The 12,479-nt window shown below is 39.8% G+C and overlaps 1 protein-coding gene across 1 annotated transcript in view; it reads left to right on the top strand.

Annotated features, from left to right (window-relative positions):
- The window catches only part of GAD1 (glutamate decarboxylase 1), a 57,976-nt gene extending 46,256 nt beyond the window's left edge, over nucleotides 1-11,720 (top strand). The window contains exons 8-13 of the mRNA XM_058187732.1: nucleotides 556-614; nucleotides 840-918; nucleotides 4,144-4,293; nucleotides 4,797-4,904; nucleotides 6,909-6,998; nucleotides 9,000-11,720. Coding sequence (XP_058043715.1) covers nucleotides 556-614; nucleotides 840-918; nucleotides 4,144-4,293; nucleotides 4,797-4,904; nucleotides 6,909-6,998; nucleotides 9,000-9,173 — 660 coding nt within the window. The 3' untranslated portion in view covers nucleotides 9,174-11,720. The remainder of the gene's footprint in view (nucleotides 1-555; nucleotides 615-839; nucleotides 919-4,143; nucleotides 4,294-4,796; nucleotides 4,905-6,908; nucleotides 6,999-8,999) is intronic.
- Nucleotides 11,721-12,479: the final 759 nt, after the last annotated feature.

The raw sequence follows: 12,479 nt of genomic DNA, 5'->3' as shown, positions 1-12,479 counted from the left end.
GCGATGCTCATCTCCATTTCTTGGTCAAGAGAGCCAGAATAGCCCCAAGACATTTTCGTGGTTATTGTGGCCAGCATGGCTACATGCCAAAGGCACACAGAATGCTGTTACCTTCACACCAAAATGGTATCTATGTATCTACTCTGTGGTGGCGCAGTGGTTAGCATGCAATATTGCAGGCTACTTCTGCTGACTACTAACTGCCAGTAGTTTGGCAGTTCAAGTCTCACCGGCTCAAAGTTGACCCAGCCTTCCATTCTTCTGAGGTTGTTAAAATGAGGACCCAGATTGTTGGGGGCAATAGGCTGTAAACCGCTTAGAGAAGGCTGTAAAGCACTGTGAAGCGGTATATAAGTTTAAGTGCTATTGCTATTGTTACTCATATTTGCATGATTTCAAACTATAGCCTTACAATAAAGTAGGATTAATTCATTTTGTTCTGTTTTCTGTTTGATCTATTTGGGAGGCCAATAGTTATCCAACCTTATAAAATGTGTTAATTATGGGATTATTGACTTTTAATCAGTCCATTTGACCATGGTTGACATATTTTAGTTGTGGAATAACCTCCATTGTGGATGTGCAGGTTACCCTGATCCAGTGGTGGGATTCAAGTAATTTAACAACCGGTTCTCTGCCCTAATGATTTCTTCCAACAACCAGTTTGCCAAACTGTTCAGAAAGTTAACAACCGGTTCTCCCGAAGTGGTGCGAACTGGCTGAATCCCACCACTGCCCTGATCTCACTGGTGCCAGACTGCTCCTACCTGATGTTAGCGAAAATAAGAAATCACCACCTCCGATTCCATGGCTTCTAAACACGTTCCTTTGCTTTGCAGAGCCAACTCTGTCACATGGAATCCCCACAAGATGATGGGAGTCCTACTGCAGTGTTCTGCCATTCTTCTTCGGGAAAAGGTTTGTTTCATAAATTGAATGCTCCCTCCCTCTATTTCCTATAATTACCATATATAAGCTGCAAAAATTCCTTTCCTGTTGGGACACTCCTAAGTGTCAACTGCAGTGAGTGGGATTAAGGTTCCTGGTGGTAGATATTTGTCTCCACGACCTTGAGGGTAGCATAGTTAATCACAATGATTCTGAAAAGATGACTGTTGTTCCTCTAGTCTTCATTCTTAGCTGTTGGGTCTTTAGCATTTGACTAAAAAATGCTCCCATACCACACAAGTGGACTCAAATAAGGGGCCACTGATATGTTCTCAGTACTATACCAGTGGTGGTATTCAGCCAGTTCTATCCGGTTCGGGCAAACCAGTAGTGGCTGCTCCCGGTGGCTCCGCCCACTCGCCCGGACATAAACATTTATTTATTTTTATTTATTTTATTTTGTCACACTGTATATATAATGATAAGCATGAAATAATTATACAATATACAAGCATATATATGAGTATGAGTATGTAATAACTATATTAATTGGATATAACGAAAGGAAACAATAGGATAGGAATGGTAGGCACGTTAGTGCTCTTATGCACGTCCCTTTTATCCATGTTTTTGATGTTCTGTGCATGCATGGAAGGCCCTGCACATGCACAGAAGTGGCGCGTGTGAGCAAAGCGAGAGAGCACGCATGCTCACATTTGCGAACTGGTAACGAAGGTAAGTGAATATCACCCCTGTACTATACAGCAGACTTTGGTGTTTAAGTAAAATATCATATGGATAATTGACATCTGTGTTTCCCAACTGGATTTTTTGTGCTGTGAGGTCCTCTGGGATTGATTGGAATCAGGATCTCTAGAAGAAGCAGAGAGAAAAATGGGGCTGCAGGATGGAGTGTGTTGTCTCTGGGATTTTCTACTGACTCAGAAAAATAAGAGGATTTAACTGTAATACCAATTTTAAAAGCTTAAGCAAACACATACGCAGTAATGTTTAATGCATGCAGCACTGCATTTATAAACTAAGATCCTTACAGTATCTACGAAAATGGAAAGATTGAAAGGCTCCAATGCAAAGGTGGGTTTCAGCAGGTTCTGACCAGTTCTGGAGAACTGGTAGTGGAAATTTTGATTAGTTCAGAGAACTGGTAGTAAAAATTCTGATTGGCCCCGCCCCCATCTATTCTCTGCCTCCTGAGTCCCAGCTGATCGGGAAGAAATGCGGATTTTGCAGCATCCTTCCCATGCCACGCCCACCAAGTCATGCCACACCCACCAAGCCATGTCCTCAGAACCGGTAGTAAAAAAAATTGAAACCCACCACTGCTCCAATGGAAGTGAGTTGAACAATTCAGAGGCAAGAACTGTGACTCCTCCTTCTCAGATTAATATTTCCTGGTTTTTCTTAACTTTCCCAAACTTTTCCCACTTTCCAAATGTCCTACCACTGTCTTGTAAATTCACAACATTGGATCACCCCTCATTAATTTTCAAGCCCTGGAGTGTGTGGGGTGTGTAATCATTTGTGGGAATAATCTTGGGAGACCAGAGGAGGAAGTGTCACAGGCAGACCAATGATCAGACCAGACTAGATATATCAGCCCACAGAAGAAATGAAGGCTAAGGAAGCGTCTCAGAAAGGACCTTCTCTAGTTCCCTGGAAAATGAAGGCAAGGGAGGAGAGAACTGCTTTCAAACTTGCAAGATTTTCTTACTCTAATCTTGTATACTCATAGTATTGGTTACTTGTCTGGAGTACCTCGAAGGAATGGCAGGATGACAAGTATCTCTCTTTTCCCCTCCTGATTCTGCCCTTTTGAAAACATTCAGTGCTGTTGGGTTGGTTTTCTTTGTTGATTTACAGAGATGGATTAGAGACACACACACCCCTCAACTATCTCCACTTACACCTTTGAAATGGTTCCTGGTCCATAGGTGATGTAGGCAGAAGAGCAACAACGGTCTAATTATTTCAGAGCAGTTCAAAAAAGCAATACATGATCTTTATGGTCCGAATACTTCAAACTCTCTTGCAGGGAACTCTATGTAGAAAGCATTAACTATTGTAGATCTACTATGTACGTATCCAACAAATTATGAGTAAGTTAACTGGAGATGAGTGTGATATTCATATGCTCAATGAAGAGCCACTTGTTTCTTTTAAAATGGGTCTCTTGAATGAGACAGAGAATTGCATTATTGTTTAGTAATGAGTTTACTTAGTTACTAATGCAAACTATTGTTTGAAAAATAACTAAGCAAAAAAACGGATATTACAAAGTTAGATCTGTAATTATCCAACTGAATTACAAACCAATGATCACTCTAGTTCATCTATATTAGGGATGAGGTTCTGCTTCTTTTGCCCTGACTCTATTTTCTTAATTTTGTAGCCAAAAAGTTTGTCAAAACCATTAAAAACCAGTGAATTGTTGGTTTTGTTTATTTATATACTTTCACCACCACCAAATCTGCTAGGTGGATTTTCTGCCCAAACTACCAAAACATCTTACACTGTCTCGGTGTGTGGAATGAGGTCCTCCATGGTTCTAATTAACATTGATTTTTGACAGGAGCAGAAATAATATGGTTGTTCTGTTTCCCTTCCCCCAATACTCCCAGCAAAGAGTCCGTCAGAGGCCTTCCTTTTTTTTCCTTTTATTTACATAGATACATGTCCTGGCCACGTCTACCCACGGGCCTGCCAAGTTTCTGGAGATAACGAGGAAATTATAGGATAGGAATGGTAGGCACGTTAGTGCTCTTATGCACGTCCTTTTATCCATGTTTTGATGTTCTGTGCATGCATGGAAGGCCCTGCACATGCACAGAAGTGGCGCGTGTGAGCAAAGCGAGAGAGCACGCATGCTCACATTTGCGAACTGGTAACGAAGGTAAGTGAATATCACCCCTGTACTATACAGCAGACTTTGGTGTTTAAGTAAAATATCATATGGATAATTGACATCTGTGTTTCCCAACTGGATTTTTTGTGCTGTGAGGTCCTCTGGGATTGATTGGAATCAGGATCTCTAGAAGAAGCAGAGAGAAAAATGGGGCTGCAGGATGGAGTGTGTTGTCTCTGGGATTTTCTACTGACTCAGAAAAATAAGAGGATTTAACTGTAATACCAATTTTAAAAGCTTAAGCAAACACATACGCAGTAATGTTTAATGCATGCAGCACTGCATTTATCTCTTGCTTGACGTATGTTCAACAGGCATGCTTTTTACAACAGGGTATACTTCAAGGTTGCAACCAGATGTGTGCAGGATATCTGTTTCAACAAGATAAGCAATATGATATCACCTATGACACTGGAGACAAAGCAATACAATGTGGACGCCATGTGGATATATTCAAATTCTGGTTGATGTGGAAAGCTAAGGTAAATAATGAGCAAAATGCAGAACATTTCTATAGAAGCTTAACCAGAAGTCAATTCCCACCTATTCAATACGCCTTTAAATTCTTAGAAAATATATGCAAATTGTTGATTTAAAATATTGATATCTCCCAGGTGAAACAACTTGAGGAAAGGAGAAATCAGTTTTCTAAATATCTAAGCAAAACAATTCATGAAATTTGCACCTTAATTCCTATTCTGCCTATATTTTGTGTATAATTGCTTACTCTAGTAGCAAAACAGTACTTTGCTCACACAAAGGCCAAAGTACTTCTTTTTAAAATATGGACAATACATACATTTGAAAATATTCCATATTTCATTGCTGTTCAGCTTTGTCAAAAGCTTTGACAAAAGCTTTGACAAAAGAAATACATAGTTTGACTCCAAATTTCCAAGATTTACTCTCCAAGCTATTTAGAGGATGCAGAAAGAATATGAGATTGAATTATTGAATTATTTCTTTCCCCCTCTTTTCAAAATAGGGTACAGTGGGATTCGAAAGTCAAATCAACAAATGTCTTGAATTGTCAGAATACCTCTATAATAAAATTAAAAACAGGCAGGAGTTTGAGATGGTTTTTGAAGGAGAGGTAAGTTGCTGACCATGAAATACTTTCAATTAAGTTATATGTTTTTGCAATAGAAAGATTTTCCATCCAGCCCTGTTACTGTTATTTTATCTTTTTGATCTCTGGTAGACAGGTGAAGAATATGAAATCAATTGAAACCAGTGAGGTACATAATACTGAAATTCAATTGATTCATAACCCTTAGAAAAAGGTGTTATCACTAAAGCCTTGAAATGTATTTTGTTCCAGTCTAGCGGCCTGCTTATTATTTGTTACTTAAGTAAAGGAAAACATGCTGTTCAATGGTTTGAATCCTAGCTGAAATGGCTTTCTGCTTGATTGAGCCACTGCAGGAATTTGAGATCCCTGTCTTAAGGTTATGGTCAGGCATGAACAGGGTTGTCAATCAAAAGGTGGCATTCCAAATGGACTGTTTATATTTCCCGTGAATTTTTTATTATGAGAATAATCTAGAGAAAAAAGTAAAGACGGTGGTGATGAATTGGAAAACATCTCTATTTGTTCCTGTGCAAATTGCCTGTCTATCAGTGATGTCCTAAGTGCTTTTGGGTGCATTGACTTGCATTTTTTTTTGCTCCATTCTTTTAAACTTTGAAGGGCAAAATCAGAAGGCATGGCAAACAAAGTACCACAACTGTGTAAGCAAGGAAAATTAATCCTCTTGATGAGTACATTAATGAACTGCCTTTGTGATTTTATTAAAATCTTTGCTTATTTCGTTTTATGATACAAACGACCTTTAGCCAGCGAGAGTCTCGTGACGCTGTGGACTTCAGATTCCTCAGATCCGCCCTCAGCGACAGTGACGGGTGCTGTTGGGCACCGAAGGGGACTCGTGTGGCCTCAGGAACCAGAAGGGACCGTGAAAACGGGTGGATCCGCATGGATCGTGGCAGGGTCAGTCGGTAGGCTACCGGGTTGATGACTGCCTCGACAGGGAACGGGCCGATGAATCGGTGGTCCAACTTTACCGGGCGGTCGGACGGGAGGTGTTTGGTGGAGAGCCACACCCGGTCTCCAACTGCCAGCGGGGCGTTGCCCGTCGGGAGCGGTCGGCGGACCGTTTGTAATCCTCCTTGCCCGATTCAGCTGCTGACGTACCAACTGTTGGACCGCATGCAATTCCGTCAGGAAGGTCTGCGTTCGGGAACAGGAGAGTCCGTGGTGCCAGAGGAAGAGCGCGGATGGTACCCCACATTGGCAAAGAACGGGTCATCTGAGTAGAGGTGTGCTGAGAGTTGTTAAAAGCAAACTCCGCCAGGGACAGGTAGTCGGCCCAGTTGTCCTGTTGCTGGTTGATGAAGCAACGGAGATACTGTTCCAGTATACCGATGACCTTCTCTGTACCCCGCCGGTCTCCGGATGGTGCGATGACGACAGACATACCTGCACCTCCAACGCGCCATCAGGCTCTTCCAGAAGCGGGCTGTGAACTGAACTCCGGGTCCGAAACCACCCTGTCCGTAGACCATGGAGGCGGAAGATGTGCTGCAGAAAGAGACGGGCTGCTTTTGCGGCTGTGGGCAGTCCGCGGCATGGGATGAAGTGTGCCATCTTGGTGAGCATGTCCACCACCACCAGCACCGTGGTGAACCCAGAGGACGGCGGCAGGTCTGTCTTAAGGTTATGGTCAGGCATGAACAGGGTTGTCAATCAAAAGGTGGCATTCCAAATGGACTGTTTATATTTCCCGTGAATTTTTTATTATGAGAATAATCTGGAGAAAAAAGTAAAGACGGTGGTGATGAATTGGAAAACATCTCTATTTGTTCCTGTGCAAATTGCCTGTCTGTCAGTGATGTCCTAAGTGCTTTTGGGTGCATTGACTTGCATTTTTTTTTTTGCTCCATTCTTCTAAACTTTGAAGGGCAAAATCAGAAGGCATGGCAAACAAAGTACCACAACTGTGTAAGCAAGGAAAATTAATCCTCTTGATGAGTGCATTAATGAACTGCCTTTGTGATTTTATTAAAATCTTTGCTTATTTCGTTTTATGATACATAGCCTGAACACACAAACGTTTGTTTCTGGTACATTCCGCCAAGTCTCAGAGGGATGCCAGACTCTGAGGAAAGAAGAGAAAAACTACATAGGGTAATTTTTTTTAATTTTTTTGTAAAAACACTTATAAAAAAGATTTTCTGAGTCAATGTACATTACAAAGATAAACAATGTAAGAAAACAAAATAATTGCTTAAAAACAGAATATATAAACTAAGATCCTTACAGTATCTAAGAAAATGGAAAGATTGAAAGGCTCCAATGCAAAGGTGGGTTTCAGCAGGTTCTGACCAGCTCTGGAGAACTGGTAGTGGAAATTTTGATTAGTTCAGAGAACTGGTAGTAAAAATTCTGACTGGCCCCGCCCCCATCTATTCTCTGCCTCCTGAGTCCCAGCTGATTGGGAAGAAATGCGGATTTTGCAGCATCCTTCCCATGCCACGCCCACCAAGTCATGCCACACCCACCAAGCCATGCCCACAGAACCGGTAGTAAAAAAAATTGAAACCCACCACTGCTCCAATGGAAGTGAGTTGAACAATTCAGAGGCAAGAACTGTGACTCCTCCTTCTCAGATTAATATTTCCTGGTTTTTCTTAACTTTCCCAAACTTTTCCCACTTTCCAAATGTCCTACCACTGTCTTGTAAATTCACAACATTGGATCACCCCTCATTAATTTTCAAGCCCTGGAGTGTGTGGGGTGTGTAATCATTTGTGGGAATAATCTTGGGAGACCAGAGGAGGAAGTGTCACAGGCAGACCAATGATCAGACCAGACTAGATATATCAGCCCACAGAAGAAATGAAGGCTAAGGAAGCGTCTCAGAAAGGACCTTCTCTAGTTCCCTGGAAAATGAAGGCAAGGGAGGAGAGAATTGCTTTCAAACTTGCAAGATTTTCTTACTCTAATCTTGTATACTCATAGTATTGGTTACTTGTCTGGAGTACCTCGAAGGAATGGCAGAATGACAAGTATCTCTCTTTTCCCCTCCTGATTCTGCCCTTTTGAAAACATTCAGTGCTGTTGGGTTGGTTTTCTTTGTTGATTTACAGAGATGGATTAGAGACACACACACCCCTCAACTATCTCCACTTACACCTTTGAAATGGTTCCTGGTCCATAGGTGATGTAGGCAGAAGAGCAACAACGGTCTAATTATTTCAGAGCAGTTCAAAAAAGCAATACATGATCTTTATTGTCCGAATACTTCAAACTCTCTTGCAGGGAACTCTATGTAGAAAGCATTAACTATTGTAGATCTACTATGTAGGTATCCAACAAATTATGAGTAAGTTAACTGGAGATGAGTGTGATATTCATATGCTCAATGAAGAGCCACTTGTTTCTTTTAAAATGGGTCTCTTGAATGAGACAGAGAATTGCATTATTGTTTAGTAATGAGTTTACTTAGTTACTAATGCAAACTATTGTTTGAAAAATAACTAAGCAAAAAAACGGATATTACAAAGTTAGATCTGTAATTATCCAACTGAATTACAAACCAATGATCACTCTAGTTCATCTATATTAGGGATGAGGTTCTGCTTCTTTTGCCCTGACTCTATTTTCTTAATTTTGTAGCCAAAAAGTTTGTCAAAACCATTAAAAACCAGTGAATTGTTGGTTTTGTTTATTTATATACTTTCACCACCACCAAATCTGCTAGGTGGATTTTCTGCCCAAACTACCAAAACATCTTACACTGTCTCGGTGTGTGGAATGAGGTCCTCCATGGTTCTAATTAACATTGATTTTTGACAGGAGCAGAAATAATATGGTCGAAGTACCTGGTCATATGGTTTTGTGTAGCTTTGTAACTTGATTATATTTTAGAGAAACTTTAAAATAAAAGCGACAATGTGCCATCAGTGCTGTCTTCCATATCTTGGCACTTTCCCATTCTGTTGGCCTTGCAAATACCAGAATTTCAGGAGAACGTTGAAAGACTGCCCACCAGGTGTACTGATACCTTCTTCATCCATTCTGTATTTTCTCTACATCAGGCCTTGCTTCCTTGCTGATGTGCTAGTCTTCTCCCTCAAAGGGAGATCTGAATCCCAAACCTCTTTTCTTTCTTGTTTCAATCTCAAGGTGGCACCCAAGATCAAAGCTCTGATGATGGAAACAGGTACCACAATGGTTGGATATCAGCCTCAGGGAGAGAAAGTCAACTTCTTCAGAATGGTGATTTCAAATCCTGCAGCCTCCAAGTCGGATATTGACTTCTTGATTGAGGAAATAGAACGATTGGGGCAAGATCTGTAATCCACATGAGTTGAACCGTAGTTTTTCTCTAGAGCGCTCTTTTCCAGTACTGGCTGTTTTTTAACCAGTTCTGTAGAATACATTTTAAGATGATCGCTTTCTAAGTGTTTGATTCTTCTGAGACCCTCTCTTTAAAAAACAATAGTGCCCGCTTCCATAGATTATTGAAAAGTATATAGGAACTGATTTATTATTTTACCAAAGGATAAACATATTATTTTGAAATATATCATTCAGCTAGTTAGGTCTCGTAATTCTAGTTTGCCCGAAAGCAAATTATATTAAGATAGCTAACTAAGAAATCTGCACTATATGTACAGTGTGATGATGTATGGTGTGTGTAGACATATTTTAACAGAACAAACACACAACATACACTTTATATGTATATAAAGAAAATATATAAACAATAATAAGCATTCCAGGTGTTTCCTATCACCAACTGCTCTTCTGAAGCTCTATTAATATCAAATGGGATTCACTAGATCAATCCTTGGTAGATGATAGACTAACATTCCCATTTCAGGTATAGGACTGAAGCATTGATTCTACTGATTTTACTGACATATCATCAGCCCTAATACTGGAGTCCATATCTTTACTCTGTATTAATTTAAATGGACAAGGCCAACCCCGTATGATATATTTTTAAGAGCCACTGAAATCAGTATAAATTTACCCAGCATGTTAGATTCTCGCATTTTTTCAGACTGGAATGTAAGAGGCCTGTTCTTTCTATCAAGAAGTATTTTCTATCAAGAAGTAAGTAACATGACAACCAGTTTACAGGTGATAAAGCTCCCTGGTAAAGCTGGGGAAAAAAACATTTTTAAAATGTAGATTCTTAGGAACGATGGTAAATGGTGAATGTTATTTAAACATTATTTATTGATGCTTCTCTAATATATGGAAAAGAAAGAAGAAAGCAAATCCAAACAAGTAGTTTAGCTGTATGTATATCCCTTTAGTTATCATATCAGGGGAATAGTAGTAGCTGAGTTGTTGTAATAGATTATAATATTGATGTATTTTTTAGAAATTCACTTGTGTAGATTGTGTACATTATTGTTAAATGGGGTAGGGGAGGGAAAAGGAATTACATGTAATAGTTTTCCAGCAAAATAACTGTTCAGTTCTAGGTATATGAGCTATTTGCTTCTTTATATGCAAAGACTTTACCATGCTAAAGAGTTGTCTTGTATTTTCTTCCATTTGTATTGTAGCCTATTTATATAATTATCAAAATTCTAAATAATGTTTATTGGTAATTCAGTGTAGTTGTGAGCCAAAGAGAAGATTAAAAATTAGTTGGCACATTTATATAATATATGCCCTTAAAACAATAATTTAGCAGATAATTTTACTTCATCAAATTCTAGTACTACATTCTAATTACTATATTATAATCTAGATTTAAGCCTAATGAAATCCTTTCACTTTAACAGAAAAGTCACTTTAGTAATTGTATGGTGATCTGACTATATACTGAATGCATTTTAGTGATTCATGAATGTTTAAGCAAAGGACCCTCTATGTCAGAATAATCCACAGCTGTTGGTTTATAGGAATCCTGTGGCAAGATTCCCAGCGATTGGGCTGTAATCTTCTGAAGGAGCTACAGCAGAGGTCTTCAAACTTGGCAGCTTTAAGACTTGTGGACTTCAACTCCAGGAATTCTCCAGCCAGCTATGCTGGAGTTGTGGAGTTGAAGTCCACAAGCTATGCTGGCTGGAGAATTCAGGGAGTTGAAGTCCACAAGTCTTAAAACTGCCAAGTTTGAATACCTCTGGGATACAATATTCTTCATTAGTAGCAAATGGGTAACTGTGGCTTTGACAAGAAAAAAGAGAAGCTCAACACAAAACCTTTTAAATATGGCCACAAGAATTATTGCATATGTAGCTGTAAGATTCACCTTCGATTTGTTAGCTAGGCAGGTGGAGTTTTTGACCACGCTAGTAGAAGGCAAGCAAAGTCACAGGGCAGGCAACAAGATAATTTTAGTCAAGTGACCCCTGCTAACCTAAAGCCTTCCTAAATTTCCTGCAGTGGCTGTTTAGCTTCCATTTAATGCTTTATATTTCTCATGCATAATAAACTGTAAGGATTACTTTAATGCACATTTGCACACATGTCCACTGAGATAAATAGAATGTGTGTACATCAGAGAGAATTGTGCCCAGGTAACCATATATGTTCTTTATTGCCTGGGTTTTATGAAAACAGTGTTTTGTTGAAAATATTAGCAATATTTTAATGAATGTCTGTGTAGCTTTTCATCTTTTGGTTCCAGGATTTTTCCCAAGTGTGAAATGAGTATATTTTAAGAATCCACATGATTCTACCTTGATATTACTGTCCCCTTCACTCACTTGACTCTTTCTTTTGTATTAAAGTGATGATCCCTTCTGGAATTGTGATGTGACTAAACTACTTTCACTGTATTAAGTGTCCATATGGTATTTTACCATCGTGTGGATGGAACAATTGAGAAGCTGCTCAGAAGAGTCTAACATCTGCTATCTATAACTGATGTTCAAATGGAAATAAAAAAATAAGTGACATCTGTATTTTTATAAATGTACTATGACATGAGCCTTTTTTTCCCTTAGCCCGAAACCACTTATTTTAGTAAATGATTCCTTCTATAAAATTGATTCAAGGCCATAGGGAAAAGACTCACCTCTCTTTGTTGTCTGATCGCTCTCGTTGCAGTTTAGAGTAGCGGTCTTCAACCTTGGCAACTTTGAGATTTGTGGACCAATTCTGGGAATCAAAGTCCACAAGTCTTAAAGTTGCCAAGGTTGAATACCCCTGGTTTAGAGATTGAGAACTAAGATCCATTTGAGGTTCCTGTTATTTCTATGCCTAAGGCTGTGCTCTAGAATCCCAGGTTTAGATAACCCTATATTGCCAGTTGGTCACCTAGCATTAGCTGAGGCCATGTAGCTGAGGCTCCTGAGGTTGCTTTTAAATATTGCATATGCGGGCTGGGAATGTTGAGAGTTTTAAAACAGCAACATCTGGCGGGACGGTAGGTTTCCCCTCTTCTGGAATTTCTGGGATTGCAGTGGTTTAGGACTATCTATTATGAGCCGCGGTGGTGCAGTGGTTAGGGTGCAGTACTGCAGGCTACTTCTGCTGCCTGCCTACAATTTGGCAGTTCAAATCTCACCAGGCTGAAGGTTGACTCAGCCTTCCATCCTTCCGAGGTGGATAAAATGAGAATCCAGATTGCTGGGGGCAATAGGCTGACTGTGTAAACTGCTTAGAGAGGGCTGTAAAGCACTGTAAAGTGGTATATAA

The sequence above is a fragment of the Ahaetulla prasina genome, chromosome 1 (assembly GCF_028640845.1).
Source record: "Ahaetulla prasina isolate Xishuangbanna chromosome 1, ASM2864084v1, whole genome shotgun sequence".
NCBI classification, from domain to species: domain Eukaryota; kingdom Metazoa; phylum Chordata; class Lepidosauria; order Squamata; family Colubridae; genus Ahaetulla; species Ahaetulla prasina.
This window is presented reverse-complemented; position numbering and strand designations above follow the sequence as displayed.